This window comes from Muntiacus reevesi, chromosome 2 (genome assembly GCF_963930625.1).
Source record: "Muntiacus reevesi chromosome 2, mMunRee1.1, whole genome shotgun sequence".
In the NCBI taxonomy this organism is placed as follows: Eukaryota; Metazoa; Chordata; class Mammalia; order Artiodactyla; family Cervidae; genus Muntiacus; species Muntiacus reevesi.
Window position 1 is genome coordinate 183,411,722 of NC_089250.1, and position 26,132 is coordinate 183,437,853.

Below are 26,132 nucleotides of genomic sequence, written 5' to 3' on the forward strand. Positions count from 1 at the left end.
CCCGGAGACTAGGCGGGAGCAGGGTTGTGATTCGAGGCGGCCCGAGGCGGTGCGCGGGGCCGGGGTGGGGCTCGGGGCGGGGCCAAGAGCCGCTCGGGCCCTGGGAGGCGGGGCGCAGAGCTCAGGAGGCGGGGCTTAAGGAAGGAGCCTGTTCAGGAGGCGGTGCAGTTCAGCAGGTGGTTCGTGCGGTGGTGGGCGGGGCGTCGAGGGGGAAGTTGGAGGCGGGCTCTGGGCCTTGGAGGTGGGGCCACGGCGGAAGGGGGCGGGGCCATGGCTTCGATGAGGGCGGTGTCAGACTTTGGCGCCAAGTTTCGCTGGGCGGGGCACCGAGGGCTCCCGGGAGAGCGTTCAGTCAGGCTGAGGGCCAGGTAATCCTTCTCGTTGTTCTAGAACTTTTTCGACCGTCTTTTTGGCAAGGCCCCTACGGGCAGGAGCGTCGTCCCTTGAGCCTTATCCTAGCCCTCCCCCGACTCCTCTGGGACTGTGGCCTCAAGCCCAGCCTCGGGTGCGAGGGTCGCCTCAGGGCCTGTGGGCCCAGCCCGCCGCTGCCCTTTCTCTCCTTGGCCAAGGGCGCTGAGGTGAAGGTGTTGGTTTGCATCTTTACCTCAGTCCTGCCCCGTACACGGAGGGCGAGGAGAGACCGAGGAGAACAGCAGGCCCCTCCAGGTTGGTCGGTGGCAGTTTTAATACGTGAGGGAGCTTGCTTAAGAGGCTTGTGTTGGGCACCCAAGGTGAATAGACCCTCACAGCCTCCTGGCAGAACCCTAACAGTGTATGTTGAGGCCTTCACAGGGTCCAGTCAGCACACGGTCCAGTGTCTCCTCAGCGCCTCGCTCTCTCAAGGCTGCATTCCTGAAACAGCTTCTACTGTGGGAACCATGGGCAGGCCATACTTCTGAGGGTGGGAGAGGGATGAGGAGGCCCTGGCTGCCTGGGTGCAGCTAGGAGGCTTGCCTCATTACCCAACCAGATTCATTTGCCAGATGCTGAGACGCTGAAGTTTGAGGCAGAGAAGGGATTTATTCATGAGCAGCCACTCACGAGGAAACAAACATCAAACCTGCCTCCCTGTGGACAGGCGGGCAAGGGGTTGTGGGGTGTTTATGGGCTAAAGAAGCAGGGTGGTCTGGCACCAAGGTGGGCATGGAGTGAGGTGATTGGAAATAAGTAAAAGGTGAGGTCATAGTTGTTTCATGCAGGGGCAACTAATAGGCTTCTTCATGAGACCATTGTTCAGAAAACAGCAGGTTCTGATGGAGTTTTTGACCCTTTGACGTCAAAGGTCACCAAGCTCCCGCGTGCCCAGTTGGAGGGTTGGTGGTCCTAATCAGTCTTAACCGGCTAGAACTAGACACAGCTGACTCCAACTTCCTGGAAAACAACTTGGGTGAACATCTTATTGTTTAGGCTTGGGGGGACGTGAAAGTCATTTGTAGCAACAAATAAAATGAACAGTGAAGGCAGACCATAGGTGTGATGGGTCTAACCATGATTACTCTGATTTCATTGATTTCTCCCAACACAGATAGGAACCCTTGCTTCCCCATATCCCAATTAGGGTCTGTCTCTAACCCACAGAGTTCACCAGATACTTTTTAAGCATAAACTACGTTCCTGGTAGGGCTTCCCTGGTGTTTTAGTAGTAAAGAATCTGCCTATAATGCAGGAGACCCGGGTTCGATTCCTGGGTTGGGAAGATCCCCTGGAGAAGGGAATGGCAACCCACTCCATTATTCTTGCCTGGAGAATTCCATGAACAGAAGAGCCTGGCAGGCTACAGTCAATGGTGTCACAAAGAGTTGGACACGACTGAGCAACTAATGCCTCACTTCATGTACCTGGTACTATCAGGCACTGAGGATGCAACAGTAAGAAGAACCAGGAGTGGTTCCCTTCCCTCCAGAGGCTCAGGGTTACATGGGGGAAATAGGTATTGAACTAATTATCACACAAATAAATATAGAAGCACAATGGCAATATATACAGTGCCAGTGAGCACATGGAACTATTAGGGCTTACAGTGGAAGCTTTGACTCTGCAGGGAAAGGAATCTGGAAGAAGAGTCAGAATGGTACACAGATGGGGATGGGGAAGAAAAGAAAAAAAGTTACTTCCATTTGACCTTATTACGTCTTGAGTAAAAAGCAGGACAGTGAAAGGCACTGGTGCTGCCCCTGGAGTTTGAACTGTGTTCAGAGTCTAATAAGTTTACCTTCATAAATCTCTTGAAATAACTCTATTTGGAAGCATCTTGGGAGCTAATTTGTTAAATATGCTTGCACAATGCAGTTGATGGGGACAGATGAGTCTTATTACCCCTTTCAGATGAGAAACACTTGAGCCCTGCTCAGCTATGAGAACAAGAGGGGAAAATTAATTCTAATTGAGTGCATTTGTTCTCTTATATCTGTTCTTCTACAAGAACCAAGTGAGCACAGGATCTGACAAAAATTGTCTTTTATTCCATCAACAGTTGATTAAAGTAAAGAGTGTGAACTGTGGTTATTGCTGTGTTTTTACAAGGAATTAAAGGTTTCTGGGTCTGAGATGTTGCATAAATCCTCTGAGTCACAGCATCCTGGGGTAGAAACATCTGATGTAAGATATAGTTGGATCTTGGTCCTGAAGGAACGATGTTAGAGCTCGGTCAGGTGTACTGGCTTACTTGTGCTGTTTTGGTCAGCTCTCTGCCTGCAGTGGAGAGTGGAAACCAATGGGAATGGGTCAAACTCATGAATACCAAGCTTTCTATTAACACATATAATAGCTATTAATTACCTTTCCTCTGAGGAACCAAAGGGCATACAGGGTCAATACCAAAGTAAGTGATGCTGCATGATATTATACTAAGATATTAATAAGTCTAGGCTTGTCTAGCCTTCCTGATGCCATAGATGGGAGGCAGATTGCAGAAGGCCCTGAGTGGGCCACACCACTGACCTGCACACAGACGATACTTTTATCTTTGTGTGTGGGCTCTTGGGAGGGACAAAGGTCATAGGTAATATATCTCGCACCTGAACTTGGAAGGATCAAGGCATTGAAGGGATTTGTAATGGCCCATGGACCCCACAGATGTGGTGTGTTCAGGTGTTAGTGAAGATTAGGACTGCTATTTAACATAGAAAGTGAAAATTCCAGTGGTATTGATGTGGAGAGAAGCTTTAGGGTATATCTAAACAGTCCTTTCAGTGGCAGAAGACATGCATATATGCACATAGTAAAGATTCAACTTCTGGATTTGAGGCTTTCTTTAATAATGATGGTGATGGTGATGGTGGATGATGAAAAACTAATACATTTTAACTATATGAAATGGTTATCTTTTAGAAATTATGCTGTGGGAATGGCCATTCAATCAGTACCTTGAGGTTTTTCCTCTCTTCCATGGCTAATGGTTTCTGCAGAAAAGGACCAATTGATTTCTTTCTAAAATGTTGCTTCAGGGTATAGAGACTTTTATAGGTCATGTTTCAACTTATAGGAAAATTTTATAGTTCAAATATAAATTACATTAAATGTGGGCTTTGTAATGGAGTTAAGGTTAAGTAAAGTTCTGACTTTCCTTAGGCTGTTTATGGTGTTCAGGAGGCCTCCATGTTGTTGAGACAGGAGCTCTTTGAAAGCAGAGGCATGGTCAGGATTGAGTGTCACAAGGGATGTGAGAGGCTCAGTCTTCTGATGTAACTATGGAGATGTAGAAAGCAGTGTATCTGGGCCACTGAGTGCTTTTGTTGATGGCAGGACCAGTGTTACAGGTTGAACTGTGTTCCCCCAAAAGGATGTGTTGGAAGTCATGACCCCTGGTACTTAGGAACATGACCTCATTTGGAAACAGGGTCTCTGCAGGTGTAATTAAGTTAGGAGGAGATCATACTGAAATACAGGCGGCTGTGAATTCCATGATTGGTGTCCCTTTAAGAGGAGAGAATGCCATGTGAAGACAGAGATTCAGAGCGAAGTTGCCCATGTGATGGTGGACGCAGAGATTGTGTCTACAAGCCAAGGAATGCCAAGGATTGCTGGCAACCACCAGAAGCTAGTAGAAGCCAGGAAGACTTCTCCCCTACACATTTCAGAGGGATCAAGTGAATACCTTGATCTCATACTTCTAGCCTCCAGTTCCACGAGACAAGTTTCTATTGTTGTAAGCCACCCCAGTATGTGGTGCTTTGTTATGGCAGTGCTGGGAAACGAATGCAACTGAAATGTAGTTTTTGGTGCCCAATGCAAAGTGAAAATGGGGCCTTTGTTACATATCAAGATTTTTGAGATCAAACCAAGCTGGGGGCTCTCCTGAGTCCTGGTCTCTGTATCACTGCCCAGACTGCAAGTTCACAAAGATATCCCTGGTTGCTGGGTCCTCAAGTGTTGGACCCCAACACACTCAGAAAGTGGTTGAAATGGGTTATTACAGTGTGAACTGATCAACCACAGAAAACTCTCAGACTACTCACGTCTTTTTCCGACAAAAGACTGTGAATGTCACACCAGCGACAAACAGAACCACAAGGACTCCTGTGACAACTGTGAGACCGATCGCTGTATTTTGGAGAGCAGATGCCCTCTTCATCTCTGCTCCTGTTAATAAAAAATCAGATGTTTTTTAAATGATCTGATTAAGAGGCTGCTCCTGGGTCTCTGGGAAGTTTCCTATCCAGGCACTGGTGAATATTAATTATGGAAACGAAATGTACATTTAACCCAAGAAAGTGCTCACTGTAGAGAAATCTCATAGGGCAAGTCATTGAAAGCCGATTTACTAAATGACCTATTCGCCAAATGACCCATTTGCCTAACGACCACTTTGCCAAATGACCAATTTGCTAAAAGCCAATTCGCTGAAAATCAGTCGGTGGGATGTCCTGCTTATCAATAACAGATGATCAAATACACCTCACCCCAGCCTCCCAGGATTACGTATGGGGCAGGTGTAGGGGCCAAAGGGTTGTAGCAAAATTCTAACACTTAAAAAGAAATTCTCAATAACTTAGAGAATTGCCATTCATTTAGTTTTCTGCAGAACATCCTGTTTCTAGTAAATTCACATGAAGGTTGTGGGTCTAGTTTTTAGTTGCTCAGTTGTGTCCCCGACTCTGTGACCCCCATGGACTGTAGTCTGCAAGGCTTCTCTGTCCATGGTATTCTCCAGGCAAGAATACTGGAGTGGGTAACTATTTCCATCTCCAGGGAATCTTCCCAACCCAGGGACCAAACCCAGGTCTCCCACATTGTGGGCAGATTCTTTACTGGCTGAGCCACCAGGGAAGACTGTGGGTAGTGGCTTGGTAGAAGGGAAGAGTACAGGGAGCTGTTCCTTGTACTCCATTTCGATTGAGTGTGGTTGCTCTAAGCATCTGATAAATCACTGGGCACTGAGTCTCCCCACAGAAGAAATGCTGGTGAGTGTTTGTAAACAGCTGAATTCCCAGAGATGCTTCCTTTCTTCCTTTATATCACCGAGATTTAGTTTTTTGAAGTCTTAAGGATTCTCAACCTCATTTACAGGAACCCCCGCCCCCCATGTCTAGCCATGAGAAGAGCGCTAAAGCTTTGTTCCTCTCCTGTGAGCAGCTTTCCTCTGGGCACCAGCATGCACAGAGTTGCTGACGGAAGGCTGCTTTTCAGAATCTACAAGGGGTATCTGGTGGAGGGAAGGCTGACTCTACATGCTTTCTGAGGCTCAGAAGGATTATTGCCTGATTTCCTCTATGGAGAGCCTTCCTTTTTGCCCCATGGGCACTGTATAAAATGTCACCAACACAGTGAGGGATTTCCTCCTTCATATGCTACCTGTTCACAGCTGCTGCTGATAATCTTGTGCTGGGGGCACTGAAGCTGCCAGGAAACAGGATTGTTCTGCTTGATGTTTCCCTCATTCAGAAAACCCCTTTTTGAATCTTTTCTCTCTCAGGACAGAACAGACCACACTACCAGTCTCTTGGCGGTGGCTTTTGTGTCTTACCTGTGTGCGGGTCGTAAGTGTCTACCAGCATTTCCTGGGTGACTGCCAGGGAGCCGTTGTGGGGCTCAGGGGTGACCCCCAGGAGCTTACACATGAGGGGGTAGATGTGGATGCTGTCAAAAGGCTCGGCCAGGTGGTTCTTCTTGAAGTCAGGCCCGAAAGCTCTGAATATGGTCTTCATGTCCATGTAGACATTATCAAAACCGTGATCTCCTTTGTTGAAATATAGTATAAATCGCTGAAAAATAATAACAACGAAACAGTCATTTAAGATTCCAGTCCTCTGAAAGAAAGTTTTCCCTTAATTAATTCCATAGTTGTTAGATCCAGGAAATCTTTGAGCACTTAAATGACAAGGAAGGACACTGCTCTCTGCAGTGGCAGAGAGGAGTAGGAATGGAAGATCTTTAAGGAAGAGAATAAAGCTCACAACTTCCCTGGTGGCTCAGATGGTAAAGAAGCTGCCCACAATTCGGGATTCCTGGGTTCAGTCCCTGGGTCAGGAAGATACCCTGGAGTGGGAAATGGCAACCCACTCCAGTATTCTTGCCTGGAGAATTCTGTGGACAGAGGAGACTGGTGTGTGGGGTCACAAGGAGTCAGACACTACTGAGTGACTAACACTTTCTTTTTCAAAGAAAATCACACCTGTTAGAAGCAGTAATAAGATAGTAATACTGACAGTCCTAACAGACTCAATTATAGAGGGCTCACTGTGCACCATGAACTGTTCTGAATGTTTTATAAAATGAAGGCTCTATCCTCATCACTGCCATTTTACAGATGAATAAACTATCCTGAGTCATGAAGTAGCCAATGCTGGAGTAGGTATTTGAACCCAGACTGGTTCTATAGCTAGGAGCATTTATTTTCTTTTTCAAAAATATTTATTTATTTATTTAGCTTCGCCAGGTCTTAGTTGTGGCACACTCCTAGTTGGGGCTTGTGGGATCGAGGATTGAGTTTGGGCCCCCTGCATCGGGAGCTCAGAGTCTTAGCCACTGAACCAACAGGAAAGTCCTCAGGTATATTGTTGCTTATGGCACAAAATTGTGTATATATATTTTTTGGGAGTGGGGGAAGAGGAGGATTAAAGAGGAGGGTATCAGGACTGTAGGTAATTGTTTAATGAGTACTAGATAGACTTTTGTCTGACCCCTTTCAAGTGACAAAGCATCAGTCACACCACAGCACTGTTTGTATTTTCTTATTTTCTGAGGACCAGCAGATACTCTGGCGTGTCAGACATGTGGTCTCTGTGTACTGAAAGGTTGGTCTATTGGTTGTCTTGCTTCCTGTCTGCTCAGCTAAGGCTCCCTCACCTGGCTAAAGAAACCAGTCCAAAGGCATTTGAGGCCATGCTGTGCTCTGGTGCTCAGTCACTCAGTTATGTCCAACTCTGCAACCCCATGGACTGTAGCCCTCCAGGCTCCTCTGTCCATGGGATTTCCCAGGCAAGAATACTGGAGCAGGGTTGCCATTTCCTACTCTAGGAAATCTTCTCCACCCAGGGACCAAATCCATGTCTTGTGTCTCCTGCATTGGCAGGCGGATTCTTTACCACTGCACCACCTGGGAAGAACTTGATGCCATAGGGCAGCCTGTTAAGAACAGTTAAGTGATCCCAGGAATGGCCTCATGTTCTTTGCAAGCTCCCTAATCCTAAGAGAGAAGAGTCACACCCACTCTGCTCTGCACATCAAGGCAGGCAGGTGGGTGGGAATATGCTCAATTTAGAGCATTGAGACACAAAAGATTTTCTAACAGACAGTTTGCCAGAAGATTAAACTGATCACTGCATCCCATCCCTCAAACTATCTGGTTGGTCATGCTGGGAATATGACTGTTCATTTAAATGTCTTATCGTCCCTCTCAAACTGTGACATCATTAACCAGGTTTACAAAGAGGTCAGTGCTATGTAAACTTCTTGGCAGGGCCTTTGCTCCAGGCCATGTGGGGGCTTACAAAATACCAATTAAGTTTTATATTTTACTGTAAATGTTTCCACCAATATTAAACAATAACCTTATGAGCTTTCCCACACCTGTTATACTCTAGACTTTCAGCAACCTAAGAGTATACAGATTGCAAGCATAATTATGATGTTTGGCTTCCGTTCACAGCCTTAGACAAAGATTCTTCAGGTTGTACCTGAGATGGTCTTCTGTCATGTGATATTGAAGCATCACTTAAACTTTGTTCTGTCATGAATTATTGATTGGTAGTTTAAAAAAAAAGACCTCATGTATGTCTCACAATTAGCATTGATTTTGGTATTTTCTTCTTTAGGCTTCTTATTTTTTTCTTAACAACTGTGTTGAGATATAATTCATATACAATGCAATGTATCCATTTGAAGTATACAATTCAATGATATCTAGTATATTCACAGAGTTGTGAAACTATCATCACAATAAATTTTAGAATACTTCCATCACCCCAAAAAGAAAGCCTATACCCTTCAGCAGTTACTCCCCAATCTCCCTACAACTTCCCTTGGTTGTAGACAACCACCAATCTATGCTCCGTATCTATAGATTTGTGTATTCTGGACATTTCATTTAAGTGGAATCATACATGTCCATCAGCAGACGAATGGATAAGGAAGCTGTGGTACATATACACCATGGAATATTAATCAGCCATTAAAAAGAATTCATTTGAATCAGTTCTAATGAGATGGATGAAACTGGAGCCCATTATACAGAGTGAAGTAAGCCAGAAAGATAAAGACCTATACAGTGTACTAACGCATATATATGAAATTTAGAAAGATGGTAGCGATAACCATATATGCAAAACAGAAAAAGAGACACAGATGTACAGAACAGAGTTTTGGACTCTGTGGGAGAAGGCGAGGGTGGGATGTTTCGAGAGAACAGCATCGAAACATGTGTATTATCAAGGGTGAAACAGATCACCAGCCCAGGTTGGGTGCATGAGACAAGTGCTCGGGGCTGGTGCGTTGGGAAGACCCACAGGGATCGGGTGGAGAGGGAGGTGGGAGGGGGGATCGGGATGGGGAATACATGTAAATCCATGGCTGATTCATGTCAATGTATGGCAAAAACCACTACAATATTGTAAAGTAATTAGCCTCCAACTAATAAAAATAAATGGAAAAAAAAAGAAAAAAAATTAAAAAATTCTAAAAAAAAAATGGAATCATACAATATGTGGTCTCTCCTATTTGACTTCTTTCACTGAGCCTTATGTTCTCAAGGTTCATTCAAATGATAACGTGTTATCAGTACTTCATTTCCTTTTAATGGCTACATAGTATTCCACTGTATGGCTAGACCCTGTTTTGTTTATCCATTCATCAGTTTATGGGCATTTTGGTTGTTTCCACCTTTTGTTTATTATGAATAATGCTGCCATGGGCATCTGTGTATAAATTTTTATGTGATCAGGATTGCCTTTTTTCTTTTGACTATATTCAAATGGGAACTAGAAGGTGGTTTTTTTTGGGGCGGAGGGCTGTTAATTTCTTGTTAATCTGTGCATAATAATCCAGCACATAGGCTTGGGTTTGTACATCAGCCTTAACATTTCTAATACCAAATCACTCCTCTTCAGCTTTGGTTTCTTCCTCATTATAAAGGAAAGATAAGAGAATTAACCTTTAGGGTTGTTGCTGCTGCTGCTGCTAAGTCGCTTTAGTCGTGTCTGACTCTGTGTGACCCTATAGATGGCAGCCCACAAGGCTCCCCCGTCCCTGGGATTCTCCAGGCAAGAACACTGGAGTGGGTTGCCATTTCCTTCTTCAATGCATGAAAGTGAAAAGTGAAAGTGAAGTTGCTCAGTCGTGTCCGACTCTTAGTGACCCCATGGACTGCAGCCTACCAGGCTCCTCTGTCCATGGGATTTTTCCAGGCAGGAGTACTGGAGTGGGTTGCCATTGCCTTCTCTGTTAGGAAAACAAAAATAAAATGTGTTTGTGTGTGCGTGCTCAGTCGCTCAGTTGTTTCTGACTTTTTAATAGTCCTACGGACTATAGCCTGCCAGGCTTCTGTGTCCATGGGATTCTCTAGGCAAGAATACTGAAGCAGTTTGCCATTTTCTCCTCCAGGAATCAAACCCACATCTCCTATGATTCCTGCATTGAGGTAGATCACTGAGCAACCAGGGAAGCCCAAACATGAAATAATTAATGTTAAATTTTTAACACAGCCCTAGACACAACCTTGGCCAGAGATATATATCATTATTGTTGCATAATGGTAACATGGAGCAGGGTGGGTAGGGTGGGATGTGGGGAGGTGGGGAACACTCAGAAAACAGTGGGTTACAACTAACTCATCATGCATACACTTATGTTTTAATTTTTTTCAGAACAGTCCTTCCCTATTGGCTGCCTTCCAGATCCAAGATGGACTCTATTTTAGAATCCACTCACCCCGCTGATGCTATAACCAGAGTCGGCGTACATCACGATCGGCAGGACCCGCTCATGTTTGGCAAAATGGAAGCGTTCTGGAAATTCTTCCTTCTTGTACACATTGAGGTGAGGATGAGCATTCTTCAGTGCTTGGTAAACGGCTTCCTCTTGCCCCAGTTTGGGCAGGAGCATCCCAAAGCCGCCATAGTCCACGATGTCAAACTGGACCAAGTCCTTGAAGCTGATGTAGTTGCTCAGGAGGATCTCGGTGATGTTGGGCTTCTTTTTCATGGTGGTCATGCCATGGTCTGACGTGATGATGACATTGAGGTGCTCAGTCAAGCTGTGCCTCCCAATAGCTTCCAATAGGTATCCGATGGTTCTGTCGATTTGCTGAATCATTGCCCTCCTTTTCTCCGTGTCAGGTCCATAGAGGTGTCCTACGCTATCTGGCTCTCCATAGTACAGGGTCACAAAGTCAAAGTCTTCCTTGGTGAACCAGTTCATGACGATGTCGATGTTCTGTCTCCACTCTGTCTCGTTACCGTTTGGGTGGGTGTATGACTCCACCAGGGACCTCTGGACAGCCTCCCCTTGGTACTTGGCACCTCCCCCGGGATAGTGGAAGGACGCTGTTTTCCTCCCCTGCAAGTACAAGAATAAAAGCCTGTTAGAGCCGTTTCTCCTGTGTTGCTCATCATGTGCAAAGCCCAGCATGTTGGCAGCCCTGTCCCAGTCCAGAAACATGCATAGAAAACATGTGGGCCCATGTTTGGAGGCAGATGGGGTTGGGCTTCATTCCTGGCATCACCAGGATCTCCTGGAATCTAAAACACTGATAATTGTGAGATGTGCCCTTATTTTATGCACTTCTACGAAGAAAAATGCTGCCAGTAAAACCGCTGACACTTCAGTGACTGGAAGATGCATTCCAATTTGGGATGGAAAAATGAAAGAAAAAAAGTTCCTTAGATTGGAGGAGAAATGGTACTTTCTAAACTGGTGATGGTGAGTGAGTTCTTTAATCTCGTAGTGCTTCAGTATTTCTACCTGTAAAATGCCAAGAAGCTGATGGGACTTTCTTGAGGATTAATCCAGGTAGCTTTAAGATAAAGTGTTGGGCATTGTGTTTTGGCACTTGGCAGGCACTCTTTTCATTGCCTCTAGACCTAACAAGCCACCACAGGCCTTCCCCAGTGTGTCCAATGTGTGCAGTGGACAGTAAATGTTTGCCTGCCCAGCGCCCACTCCACTGTCTGCAGGTTTGGAGCACCTGACGTCCCCTGGAGGCTCTCCTCCCTGCTCTTGTTGGTTCCACATCAGGCTCCGGAAGTGGGGTGTGGCTCTGGGCTGCCAGTCGGGGAACACTGTGTCCCCTGGCCACAGCAGTTGGTTGAGCCTTGGGCCTGTGTCCCAGCCAGAGTCAGAGACCTGGGGACTCCTTCTGGGGCTGTTAGAGATGAAAGAATCTACCTAGCTGTCCTCATCTCTAATGTTATTGAATTTGGGGTGTTTACAAAAGCGGAGGCTGTCATCTTATTCCCTGTGCAGATGTCTGCTTGATTCCAGACCCAGAGGCAGACAACAGAACAGTTAAAGGTGTGCTTATTGCTGGATTGCCTGGGTTTATCTTTTCTCTTTCATTTGGATGTGTGTTACCCAAATGCTCTCCACCTCTGTTACCTCATCTGTAAAGTGGGGTTGTTAACGCCACCTCATGGGGTGGTTGCAGGGACTAAATGCACGTAGAGTACATTGGTAAGCATTCAGTGAGCTCAACTTTTATCCTTCCTGAAGAGGAACGAAGAGCATTGGGCTCAACTGCACGGTCAGCTGAAGAGGGGCAGTGATTATTTCCTCCAGTTTCTGTCTCCTGAGGGGCATTGAAGGTGGAACTGAAATGTGCCTGTAGACCCCATGGTTGGAGTCTGCAGAAGGAAGCTGAGACTGGTCATGGCAGGAATGGCTGCAGCAGGGAGTGTGGGATTCTTCACCTCTGAGGAAGGTGGTGGGTGATCCTTGAAATTCTGCTGAATCTTGCAAGGCCTGACGAGGGGTTGCTGCTTAACCTTGAATCTGTTGTCAGTGGCCCAGCCACCTTCACCTGTCTGTCATGTTGTGGGAAACCAGGCAGGGCACTAGATTATAGCCAACAGAAAAAGAGCCCTGGCCTCCTTAAAAGCCGTCATGGGAGGAGCTGCTTGTCTCTTCCCTGTCCTTGTCTCCAGTGGGTAAATCGGGGAAAGAGGGGTGGGGTGGGGGCTCGAGAGAGTGGACCATGGGTCACATTCCTTCTTTTCCAGGCAGCTGGGGCCACCAGAGAGTCTGTGGTGGGGTAGGGAGCATGCTGGGGATTAGAGCTTTGACTCGGATCTTAGATGAAGGTTTTACCATGAGCAGAACTGAGTCTTCAGACTGAAAATGAGGCTGTGTTAACAACACAAGTAATTTCAAAGTCATGAAAATATCAAGTGATAATGCTCCTCAGCAGAAAGGTGTTTTTGTTTTTTGACAAAGACTGGTAAAATTGTTAGGAAAAGAAAATAGTTTTATGTACACTCGCCAATGAGTTAACAGTAAGATGGACCCATCTCACTAAATAGGTTGTTGTAAAGCAGCTCCTCGACCAGGACTGGGCACATAGTAGGCACTTGATATATTTCTGGTTCTGTAAATGACTGACCTGCTTATTTGGGGAGCAAGTATTTTCCTTCATCTTGGCTGTTAACTTGAGGGCTGTTCTGTGACTTTTCTAATTTTAGTATATGTGCTGCCGAAGCAAGCACTGGGACTCTTCTTGTATCACCAAAGATTTAGATATTCTGAAAAACTCTCTACAGTTCAATGGCTTTAGTAGAGCCAGGAGAGGATGCTGGTGTAATGGTGACAATCTGGTATAGAGAATAAATTATGGGACAAATTGTGGGATATTAGCACCTGGGTCATGGCTATGTGGCCTACAACTGGGCAGAAAAGTATAACCAAGCATAATATCAAACTTACCATGTACCGTTTGAGAGAGAGAAGCAGGTAAGCTATTTGGAAGTTGGAGGGGATGTCATTGGAGCCCCACCCAGATCCCCTTATTGGGCCTGTGCACCCACATCCATTTCTGTGAGGGTGGCTGCTAATGTCTCACTATTCCTCCATGTTCTGGAAAAATCCCTCTGCCAAGTGGCCAGACCTGCCTCACCTGAGTAGGTAGCCTTTACTGCTCCTTTATCCTCAGCAGCCCACGGCCAGTGACCGGCAGCAGGACATAAAGCCAGCTCCCTGGCTTCAGGGTGGGATAACATGGGGGTGAAATTCATGTTCCTGTGCTCCTGGGGGATCAGGCTGAAGCTGGTGTTCAGCAGAGGCCACATCTCGCTTAGCTCCTTCTCTCGCTACGTCAATTTTCCTTACTCCCATCTCCTGAGAGCTCTCTCTGTCTTACATGCACTGCATCCCTGCCTCAGGCTCTGCTTTTAGGAGGCTTGACCCAAGACAGAAGTCCTAGCACTAAGCACTTTGCACAGTTCCAGAAACTCTGCTGTCCATAGCTATAGGTGAAATATTGTCCCTTCTGCCCTCCAGCATTCATTTCCTATTTTGGGATCCGGTTTTATTTTCTCTAAAGCATTTTCCCCAACCTGAAATTACCTTACTTTGCTTGCTTTGAAAACTATCTAGTTCCCTCCTCTAGAAAGTGTGGCTGTTCTTGTTGAATGCATTTTTCCTGGGACCTAGGACGGGCCTGGCTCAGACTTAGGTGCTGACTGCTGACTAAGTACATGCTGAATGAATACATGAATCACATCTCCTTTTAGGGGCAGAAAGCACACCTTCTTCTCTCTTGATTAACTTACGGAAATAGTTTCAGAAATGCTTTCTTTTTCGGGTTCTAGTATCTTATTTGTAACCTCTACAGGTAACACATTTTCCTTTCTGATAATAGAATTTCTATGGTTGCTTTAACTTGCAAATCCTCTAATATTTATTTATTGCATTTCTGATTGGCATTAGACATAATTCTCAGTTTTTAGTGATGGTAGTTTGTTTAACTCTAAGTGTAAATTGACTTTTCTCTCAAGCATGGATTGACTGGAAGGATGAAACTTCTAACGTTTTGTAGAACACAGTTTGGCTATTTTATTATATAGAATAAGCTGACATTGACATTGTGAGGGACTTAGGCAGCACTGCACATTAGTTAAGTTCCTAGGTATTTGCCTGTTAAATCTCAGATGTTCCCAACTTGAAATTATTTTCTCGAGCTATGTTCTTAACACATACTCTTTCTTTAAAGGTGTCCAGACTGTAGTCTTAGGAAGCTATGGTTTTTCTCATTGGTCCCATAGAGATTGTAGGATTTATGATGCTTTGTGAAATGAGCTCCAGAGAGAAATATATATGTAGCATGTGCATACACACACACACATACACACACACTTGACTGTTTATTTGAGATCTACGATAATCAAAAGTGCTATTTTCAACAAATACTTCTGAGAAACAATCTGAGCACTTAATTGGATGCAAAAGAGTGGGTATTTACTATTCTACCCTTTAATTAGCATAATCAGTGTTTCCAGAAGCAATAGCAATTGGAAAATCGCTAGTTTTATTAGGTGCATTATTCTTCCTTAGTGTACTGTTGCATCAGTGTGGCTATTACTCTTAAGCTGCTGCTTTAAAACAAGAGTTGATACTTCTTAGGCCAAAGCCTGAGTGTTGGGCTTTGTATAGAATCTACAGAACTCTTCAGGGCTTCCCTGGTGGCTCAGATGCTAAAGAATCTGCCTGCAGTGCAGGAGACCTGGGTTCGATCCCTGGGTCAGGAAGATCCCCTAGAAAAGGAAATGGCTACCCACTCCAGTATTCTTGTCTAGAGAATTCTATGAACGGAGGAACCTGGGAGACTATAGGCCATAGGGTCGCAAAGAGCTGGACACGACTGAGCAACAAGCACTTCACACAACTCTTCAGAACCAATCATTAGTGATGGAGTTTTAGTTTGGTTTTGTGTTTTGTCTTGTCTCTTCTCTTAGTGGACAGAATTAATGTCACCAAGGTGTATAGGTTTTAGGAAGGCCCCTGAAGTGTTCATCCCATTGTACTTTGGTGGAGAGTATGTTTAGTGGTTTAGGGAAAGGAGTTAGTTACACGTTCTCCAGAATGACTGACTGGAAAGAGATGGACTTCATGTATTGAGTTGGTCAAAAAATTTGGGTTTTCTGTAATATCTTATGGAAAAACCCAAACAAACTTTTTGACCAATCCAGTATTTGAAATCAGAAGTTGGTTCTGAGTGATTTCATTGCTCTTCTGTGTTCTGGAGGCGTCACTGAACAGAAGGAATAGAGAGGGCCAAGAGTCTGTGTTTTACCCCCTCCCATGCCCTTTTGGAGGTCAGAGTATTATTCTTAGAACCTTTATGGTGCGTGATGGAGACACAATTTGCACCAGTACTGGGGTGCATTATGTTTCTATTAATGCTCTTCTAAGCAAAAACTGCTGGCACCCTCTTTCTCACAGCTTTTCCAAGTTTGGAAGCTTTTGTCTAGGAGATCTGGCTGACACTGAGAACCTTAGCTGCCCTCCCCACCGTCTCTCCAAATCCCCTCCTGGTAGCAGCCTACCATGGTCCTGTTACAGACTCTTGGCAGACATGAGTATCTCACCCACACCATTTCACATCTTAATACTCTCTGTGTCTCCTCCATAAGAGGAGAAACATGCCCCTAGGTTTTCATGGCTTCTCAGGTGGTACAGTGGTAAAGAACCCACCTGCAATACAGGAGACCCAGGTTCGATCCCTGGGTCAGGAAGATCCCCTGGAGAACGGAAGGGCAACCCACTCCAGTATTCTTGCCTGGAGAATCCCATGGACAGAGGAACCTGGCAGACTACAGCCATGGGGTTACAAAGAGTTGGACACGACTGAGTGACTAACGCTTTCACTTTCCTGGGTCTCACAGCTATAGCTGCCTGCCTTTCTCTGAGAATTAGGACTTCTGAACTTGGTGAAATACCTCAGTCATTGATCAGGTTCTGTTATCCCAGAAGCTTGTTTAAAATCCCAGCCTGCTCTCTGGAACTTCCCCAGTGGCCCAGTGGTTAACACTCCCAGTGCAGGAGGACCTGGGTTCCATCTCTGGTCAGGGAGCTAGATCCAGCATGCTGCAACTAAAGATCCCGCATACTTCAACGCAGATCCTGCACACGGCAGTGAAGATCACGCATGCCGCAACTAAGACCCAGTGCAGGCCAAAAAAAAGTCCCACCTTGCTTTCAGTGAAGGCTCTCCATTCACAGCCTGACCATTAGGGAAGTCCCGATGGTGTGAGGATATACTTGTGGACTGTGGAGATTGGATGCAAAGGTGGTTGAGAATCCCATCTCACAGGCATCATCTGCCAAGAGATGCTGATTCTCATGAATCTTGATGGACCTCTGGCAGTGTTAGTGTCACTGAAGAAAAACATTTTAGTCCTATTAAAGGTTAATGCATCAGTATCCACAGAGTCTGCCTGGAAGAGACTCAGAAGAGGAATGGATTTTTCCAGTGATGGATACAGGGTAGGCTGCCCTCCTGCAACCCCGCCTGGCAATGCAAATGTGCCCACCCAATGGCATTTGGCATTTGTCACCCTGTTTTAGGGATGGGGTGCTGACCTGGGACCACAGGTTTGCTCTGATTACAGGAGATTTTGTGCCAGCTCCTCAGGGAGTTGGCTGAATGGCCTTCCTGGGCAGGATGCGATACACCAACTTGACATTTGCTTGCCAAGCAAGTGGTGTGTTGTCAGCTGTCTGGCCCTGCACCAGATCCTCATTTTGCACAGCCACTTATAATTCAGCAAAGAGGAAAAGCACTCTGATTATGAATTGAACAGGAGGAAAAAAGTCCTGCAAATAAATGACAAGGAGACAAAAACCATGCATAAGAAAGTGCCAGGAAGGGAGAATGCCACCAGAAGCCTCATGCCGGTGAACAAATTCTGTAGCAAGAGAGGCTCTGGGTTTTGAATAGTGAATTAATCAGGGCTATACAGACATTCTTAGCAGCCCGGCAGATACAGGAATCACTCTGAAGTCCATGACTAAATGCTTTGGCCACAGAAGAAATATTATGTCATGGTGAGAGTTAAAGAGTTGCTGAACCCAGAGTGAGTTCCAATCCCAGCCCTGCCTCTCACTAGTTTTGTGACTTTGAGAAGTTATGGTGTCACTTGGTGCTTCAGTTTACTCATCTGTTAAAGGGGCATAACCTTAGCACTACCTCTGCTGCTGCTAAATCACTGCAGTCATGTCTGACTCTTTGCGACCCCATAGACGGCAGCCCACCAGGATCTGCTGTCCCTGGGATTCTCTGGGCAAGAACACTGGAATGGGTTGCCATTACTTCAGGGTTGTGATAAATTAATATACGTAAAGCTCTTAAATCAGCCCCCGGCACATAGTGACTATTATGGATGTTATTTTTATTGGAAGGACACAGTTTATTTGCATGGTCTATTCCTCAAAATTTAAAAATGTGACAGATTGGGGAAGGAAGCTAGAGCATAACAATTAGGGGGAGAAAATGAACCTGAGGTAGAGAAGGGTTGTGGCCAGCCTCCTGTGGTTCTTCTAGAGCTGTGTTGTCCTGTATGGGAGTCCCACCTGTGTAGTATCTAGATTTAAATGGAAACTAATGAAAATGAAACGCAACTAAACATTCAGTCCCTCAGTCTCACTCGCCACATTTCAAGGGCTCAATTACCACCTGTGGCTCTTGGCTTCCGTATTGGACTATGCAGAATAGAACATGTCCATCATCAGAGAATGTTCTATTGGATAGTTTTGGCCTAAAGCTCTAGTGACCAGCTGAAGTTCTGCTAAAATGCCTCAGCTTCCATTCATACATTTCGAGCAGTGAGCGCTAAGCAACTCACGTGCGTTATTACAGTTAGTCCTCCCAGTGAGCCTCTGAAGCACGAACTCGGACAACCTTCATTCTAAGGGTGGGAACAAATGAAGCAGAGAGCAGAGGTCATTGCCCGAGGTGAGGCTGCGGGAGAAGGGTGGGGCTGGCTGGATCCTGCTCTGGGAGTCAGAGTCCACAGCCTGCGTTCTGAGCTGCTGCAGTCACACCCCTTTGCCGTGTAGAGTGCACTGTGTGTGCTGGGAGCACAGAGAGGAAGGGTCAGGACCCAGGGAAGCTTGGAGCCAAGGCTGGTGTCTTGGGGGAAGAGGAGGAGGATCTGTTCTGGAGTGATGACTTTGGAAGCTCACAGAGAAACACAAAGCTGGTGCTAGGCATGGGACTTGGAGTTCAACGTGCAACTGATCTCTGCCTTTTCGGAGCAATAGTGAATGGGCGCTGGGGTAGTAATACTTTCAAGGGAATGTTCTCACTAGAACTTTTCATGCATTGAGTGGTCAGCTTCTCTCCTAAGGACTTTCATGCGTAAGCCAGAGGCAAGAGAAGAGATATTTATTAAAGAGCGACTGGGTCCAGATCCTATGAACCCTGGAGGTACAATCGAGATCATGCCGACTCTGCCCTCATGGGGACTTATCCATCCATAACAGCTAAAACTTGCTGAGATATGCATAAAGTACACATTGTATTTAATCCTTACACCAACTCCATTAATTGAGCACAGAATCATGATGCCTGTGCCACATTTAGGGAAACAGGTGCTTAGAGAGATTAAGACCCCTGCTCAAGACCACACAGTTTCTACCCCCCCGCCCCCAACATGCCTAGGAATGAGAGGTGACTTCCCAGGAAGTCAGCCTGGGGTTTCTGGCGATACCTGTCTCTGGGCTGTGATCCAGAGGGGGAGAACGCCATTGTCCCACCACTCAGTCTTGTTCTGTGTGGTCTTGAAGGAGTACTTCGAAAGTGTCTCTGTGTTGAACATCATGTTGTGAATGACTCCGTGATCTTCTATCCAGCGACCTTGGGAGTGAATAAAGCAGGGCAAGCATCGGTGAGTTCTGTGAATGCTGTTGCCAGGCGTGTCCACGTGTGCTTAAGATGGCTCTTTCCAACATCCTTCCGGTTGGCCTACGTAATCCGAGGGCTGACCCTGTGGGCTGCAGACTTGTTTCTCTGGAGTGCAAATGTTGGCAGCCACAAAGAAGGGTCATTATATCTCAGACCTGCCAGATTGGATCTGCTTCCTGGAGCTTACCTCACAGTCCTGGGGGAAGCTGGCGTTGGCTGTGGAAGCTGATGAGGGAGGCGGGAAGCAGGGCACAGGAAGGCCAAGTTCCTCGGGTTATTCTGTGTCCAGAAGCTAAGAGTCTGGGATTGGGACACTTCCTGTGGGATGGTTTTCCTCATTGGCTTGTGATGACCTGATTTTATATGAAATCTCCAGTGGGCTTGAGTCCATGCAAACATCCCAGGGTTTCTCCCAGGATTCCCACAGGCTTGGCTGTTTGAGGGAACCAAGGGAATCAGGAAGGATTTGATTTTTTTGGTTTGTTTAAAAATAATTGTTGTTTTTTTGGCCACATGGCATGTGGGATCTTAGTTTCCTGACCAGCAGTTGGACCCATGCCCCCTGCATTGGAAGCACGGAGTCTTAACCACTGAACTGCCAGGGAAATCCCAGGAAGGATTTCTAGACTTGTCAGTAGATGGAGGCAGACTTATTTCTCTCTGTTTAAGGGAGGAAGGCAGGTACTGGGGAATGTGAGTAAGCTAGGTTGTTGTTGAAAACATAGGGACTGAACCAGATATGGGGAAAAAACCCTGTGATGTTACTTTGTACCAGGGAAAAGGGGACTGCACATGAGGGCCAGTCTAAAGGGGGGTTGAAAGTTTCAAGGGGAGAGCTGAGGGTCCGTGCCCCTCTCTTCCTGGGATGATGAAGCCTCTGGGTAACCCTGCTGATCATAAGACAGCGATGATTCCTCCCATGTTCACAGTAAGAAGGACAGTCTGTGACTGGGACTTGTGGTCATGAGGACGGAGAAGGGAAATGCTCTCTGTTGGGTCAGAGTCACTGCCAGACTGCTGGTGGGTAAAGTCCCCCTAGGGTGGCCAAGGCCAAGGCTTTCTATGGGGAAGAAGCAAAACCAGTTGTGACTTTATCGTTTCTGCCTTGCAGGCAGGCCTGACAGCCAGCCAGGTGTGGAGTCACCAGAAATAAGTTGTGCTGCTGCTAGGGACTCGGGCCTGGAGGTGTCAAGATTCCTGGTCAGGGATCAGGTCAGACAGTTGACAGGTGAAGAACATGGACTTTGAATCCATGAGAGCTGAGTTCTCCTCCTGACTTGGCTTCTGAACTTACTGTGTGCACATGAACAAGCCTTGGTTTGCATGTGTAACAAGGGTAGGGTCTGTGTGAAGGAATCACGGCACACGTTCACCATCACGCCATATACCAGCACACTTTTTCAGAGTACTTCAGGAATATTAGCTCATGTGAAGTTCCCAATAGCCCTGCAAGATGCGAACTAGTATATCCCTGATTAGAGCTTTCACTCTTTGCTGGGAATGGAGGCACAGAGTTTGTTCAAGGTCATGTGGCAGAGCTGGGGGTAGAATCTGCTTGGTTTAATTACAACTCCCTGCTCTCCCTACCCCCAGGTAAAATTCATATAAAACACTAGTGATAAAGAAGCCACCTGCCAATACAGGAGATGTAAGAGACATGAATTTGATCCCGGGGTGGAATTCTTCCCAGGTCGGGAAGATCCCCTGGAGGAGGACATGGCAACCCACTCCAGTGTTCTTGCCTGAAGAATCCCATGGACAGAGGAACCTGGTAGGTGACAGTCCATGGGATTGCAAAGAATCTGACACAACTGAAATGACTTAGCATTGGCAGCAGTGACATAAAACTAACCATTCACATTTTAAAGTGAACAATTCTGCAGCATTTTGTGCATTCACAATGTTGCGCAACCAGGACCTCTTTCTAGTTCTAGTACATTTTCATCACCCCAGAAAGGGACTCTGCCTATTAGCAGTCACTCTGCAGCGCTCCACTCCACACCTCCTGGTGGCCAGTAATCTGCTTTCTATCTCTATGGATTTATTTATTCTGGACATTTCACAGAAGTGGACTCATTCAGTATGTGGTGTTTTGTGTCTCGCTTCTTTCACTGAGCTTCATGTTTCCTGGCTTCATCCCTGTTGTATCATGAATGTATACTCCATTCCTTTTAATGGCTGCATAATATTTCATTGCCTGGATAGACCAGAATTTGTTTATTCATCCATCCATCAGTTGGTACACATTCGGGTTGTTTCTACTTTCTGGCTGCTGTGAATAATGCTGCTATGAACATTCATGTACAAGTCTCTGTTTGAGTCCTTGCTCTCAATTCTCTTGGGTAAATACCTAGGAGTACAATTGCTGGGTCATACGGTAACTCTATGTTTAACTTTTTGAGGAACCACCAAGCTGTTTTCCACAGTGACTGCATCGTTTTACCTTCCCGTTAGCAATGTTCAACACTTGCTGTTTTCCTCTTTTTGATTATGTCCAGCATAGCAGGTGTGAGTAACTCACTGTGATTCTGAATTGCATTTCCCGAATGCCTGACAATGTTGAGCTTTGCAGCCTGTGAACACCGTGAGTGAGAGTACTCTGTTAGAAGCAGGTAGAGGTTGCATTGGCAAGAATCTTTGAAACCTCACAAATAAATAACGGAAGCCTTCTGAAATCTCCCAGGAGCCTTCTTGTTACAGCTTCCTGATAACTGAACCCTGTCATCACAGCAGATGACATGGAAGCACAGACATAGACACCCAGGGAGCTCTCTTTTGCCCTTATTTTTAAAGAAACCTATAATATCCTGAATCCTGTTCTATGTGACTCTCTTCACCCAGGAAAGAGCAGATCACGTGGAATTATGAATGCCTACCATTTCACCCATTCTAGTGTTTCTCCATGGTATTAACTACCATCAACATTCGAATCAATTGAGTTGCTTGTTATAAACACAGATTCCCGGGTCCCCATTCTAATCCTTGCTGAATATAGAGCTGTGGGTGGGGGCCAGGAGTCTGCATTTTAACAACCTCTCTGGGTGGTTTGAGTGCACACTGACATGTCGGAACCACTGGTTCAGGGACTGTTAGTCCTTCACACAGGCATGTGGATTAGTTCCAGCAGACTGCCCCTTGCTCCAAAATCTGGGCTGCCTGTAGTCCCACACCCTCTTCCCTGAGGGACCAGGGAGCCCTCAGACTCTGGATCACTCTGGTGTCTGGGGAAATGTGGGGGTGGGGGTGTCCAGAGCCACTAGGAGGACATGGGAGGGGGTTTGGGGGAAGCCAGTGCAGGAGATGCAAGTGATGCAGGTCGATCCCTGGGTCAGGAAGATTCCCCTGGAGGAGAGCATAGCAATCCACTGCAGTATTCTTGCCTGGAAAATCCCGTGGACAGAGGAACCTGGTGGGCTAGAGTCCATAGAGTTGGAGAGTCGGACACGACTAAAGCGACTTAGCATGCACACACACACTGCAGGCACAGAAGCTTTCTCCTCCTGCACCCTACACATTCTGGCTTCCATGCCCTGGGACCCAGAAGTCAGTTATAACATAAGTTAAGTAGGCCAACCAATCATAGCATCCATTTCTCCCTCAAAATAATATCACCTGAGTTTCAAACAACTAATCTAAAATGAGCTTGGGGAGCATGACCCTTCCATTCTGTGGCATGGCTCATTCCAGTAATTGTACAAAAGGAATCGGCTCCGTGGTGTTTGGGTTATTCCCACCCTAACACTTAAAGGCAACCCAACCAGTGGCCGGGGACCACTCATCACCCAGCAGAGGTTTCCACTGCCCTGTCAGTTCCTCCTTCTTGCTGTTGAGACCTCTTTATCCTTGTCAAAGGCCAATTCTGGAACGGGAGCAAAACGAGACAGAGGAGAGGGGAAGCTAGGAAACATGCCGCTGCTGGGAGCAGCCAGCACGGTTTTACTTGAATTGCATTTTCTCTGCATTATACTCTGGGGCTTCCCAGGTGTCGCAGTTGTAAAGAATCCGCCTGACAATGCAGGAGATGCAAGAGACACAGGTTCAAACCTTGGATTGGGAAGATCCCCTGGAGTAGGAGATGGCAACCCACTCTAGTATTCTTGCCTGGAGACTCCCATGGGCAGAAGAGTCTGGCGGGCTATAGTCCATGGGGCCTCAGAGTTGGATATGATGGAGTGACTGAGCATGCAGCACACTCTCTGGAGACAATTGGGAGGACCTGGCTGGGAATACTGCGTGAAGGCAGTAAACGCAGTTGTCTGTGCCTAGACTTCCAGAGCCTGCTGGTTTCACATGATGCTGCACAAGAGGAGTGTGTGTGTGGGGCGGATGGCTGGGCTTGTAAGCCCTTGATCTCTCTCTGGACCTCAGTTTTCCTGTCTGTAGAACCAGTGGGGTTAATGGTTTCCAAGGGCCTTCCAGGCTCCATCATTCTGAGAGTCTGTCATCACTGTCATTTCAGTGTCTAGCGAGGAGGGTAATTATGCAAGTGAAACAGGAAGTAGGATGAGCTCTTCTAGTGAATGGGATTCCTGCTGCTTGCTAATTACACTTTAATTAGGGTACAATGCAGACTCCCACACTGTATCAGTTATGGCAAGGTGCATGTAATTCACCCAGCTGAGCGTTTCAGGTCTGGGAGCAAACCAAGCTAGATTCAACTCCTTCCCCTGGTTCTCAGGGACTGATGTGTATTTATTTCTCAAATATGGTTTAGGAAACCAGAGTTGAGTTCTATCCCTTCTTTTCTCCCCTTCTCAGATATTTTGAACGAAGTACTGTGGTAGACTGTCTCATGGTATTTATACTCTAGGGGGCGGGAGAGAGTTAAAAATAGAATGTGTTCTGGGTGCTTATAATACTCACCGCTATTTTTTTTTCTTCTTGGAATTCCTCTACTAATAGGCCCTGCTAACAGACATGTCTAGGTATGCCATGTTTGTCCCAAGTCTCCCTTTGTTCAGTTGGTTGGCCAGAAACCCAATTCTCTCTTTCTTAAAATTTGAACCAAAAGACACAATAACTAATCAGCTGGTGGTAGGCTCTGCTGTCTCCCACAATGAACCAGGAGTGAAAAGAGAAAAGTGGTCACGAATGAGGGAAGCAGAGACAAGAAAGCCCACGGGGCAGATAAGAGAGACCACAGGGCTTCCGAGAGCCAGAGGAGGAAGTTTGGTCTCTATAACTGCAGCTTCTATTCCCCAGTTGCCTCGCATTTGGTTCCCATGATCGTGAGTTTGCCTCTGAAATGCGTTGCCTTGCGGTCCTTTCCTTGTACTAGTGTGAATGGATTTCTATTACTTCCTGATGTAGTTGAGAGTAGGGCTGTACCTCATTTATTTTGGTGTCTCCCTGGCACAAAGTGTAGACCTTTGCCCATAGTAGGCATTCAACAAATGTTTGTTCGATTTAATCGAACAAATTCCCTCCCACCCTCTGCCCCAATAGTAGACGGCCAGCACTAACTGAACAAGTAGAAAGCAGGCCTTGATTTAGTCCCAACTCAATTTGGGAAAAAAATTACTGTAGTGGGATGAAAATAAGCCTATAAAGAATAGTTAAAATCATTAAATAAGCCTATAAAATAAACCTTTAGTGGAATTAAAATAAAACACATAACTTAATATATTCAATAAGAGCATCCCCCTGCCCCCAAGGGGCTTCCCAGGTGGCGCTAGTGGTGAAGAACCCTCCTGCCATTGCAGGAGACATAAGAGATGTGGGTTCAATCCCTGGGTCAGGAAAATCCCCTGGAGGAGGGCATGGCAACCCACTCCAGTGTTCTTGCCTGGAGAATGCCCTGGACAGAGGAGACTGGCAGGTTACAGTTGCAAAAAGTTGGACACAACTGAAGGGATTCATCATACATGCATGCCCCCAAACATTTGCTCAATTCCTACCACAACTTTTCAGGTGCAATAGTAACTATTTGCTAATAGATTATATGGGGATAGATACACTTTGTCATGCATTCATTTATTTAACAATATTTTAAGGACCTACTGGGCTTCCCTGGATAGCTCAGTTGATAAAGAATCTGCCTGCAATACAGGAGACCCCGGTTTGATTCCTGGATAGGGAAGATCCCCTGGAGAAGGGATAGGCTACCCACTCCAGAATTCTTGGGCTTCCCTTGTGGCTCAGCTGGTAAAGAATCCGCCTGCAATGTGGGAGACCTGGGTTCAATCCCTGGGTTGGGAAGATCCCTTGGAAAAGGGAAAGGCTACCCACTGCAGTATTCTGGCCTGGAGAATTCCATGTACTGTATAATCCATTGGGTTGCATAGAGTCAGACACGACTGAGCAACTTTCACTTTAAGGATCTATTGTGTATCAGTCAGTAATTCCTTTGAACCAACCTAACATATTAAGATATAAACATATCTTCATTTTCCTCCCAATTCGTGGGGTCCAGTGTTTCGTTAAGTTCACATTCCACAAACCAAAGAAGAAAGGTCTTCTTAACCAGCTGATATGAAATCAATGAGGAAGAACAGCCTTTAAATGAAGTCAACCAACCACCTTAAATCAACCCAGTGCTCCAGTCTGGAGCAGACAAGCTCAGTCAGACCTACAGCCAAGACACTGGTGGATAAACAGCCCTCAGTGGGGCGCAAAACTACATTCTCCCCAAGTCTACAAACCCAGAGTGCCACATGGATGATCCACTGGACCTGTAATGAAAGTGCTGGGGATGAGAACGGGTGGCTCAGTGTACCATTCCAAATTTAAAACCTCATCACTCCTGCTGCAGTCATGAGGCTTGACCCCAGCAAGGCACCCCACAATGGCAGCCCTTTTCTGGACA

General features: G+C 46.2%; 1 protein-coding gene across 1 annotated transcript in view; it reads right to left on the bottom strand.

Moving 5' to 3' along the window:
* Positions 1–8: 8 nt before the first annotated feature.
* The window catches only part of LOC136157360 (ectonucleotide pyrophosphatase/phosphodiesterase family member 7-like), a 38,188-nt gene continuing 12,064 nt past the window's right edge, over positions 9–26,132 (bottom strand). Inside the window, exons 2-5 of the mRNA XM_065919279.1 lie at positions 19,134–19,279; positions 10,366–10,992; positions 5,966–6,203; positions 9–100 (exon numbers count right to left, since the gene is read on the bottom strand). Of these exons, the coding sequence (XP_065775351.1) occupies positions 9–100; positions 5,966–6,203; positions 10,366–10,992; positions 19,134–19,279 (1,103 nt within the window). The remainder of the gene's footprint in view (positions 101–5,965; positions 6,204–10,365; positions 10,993–19,133; positions 19,280–26,132) is intronic.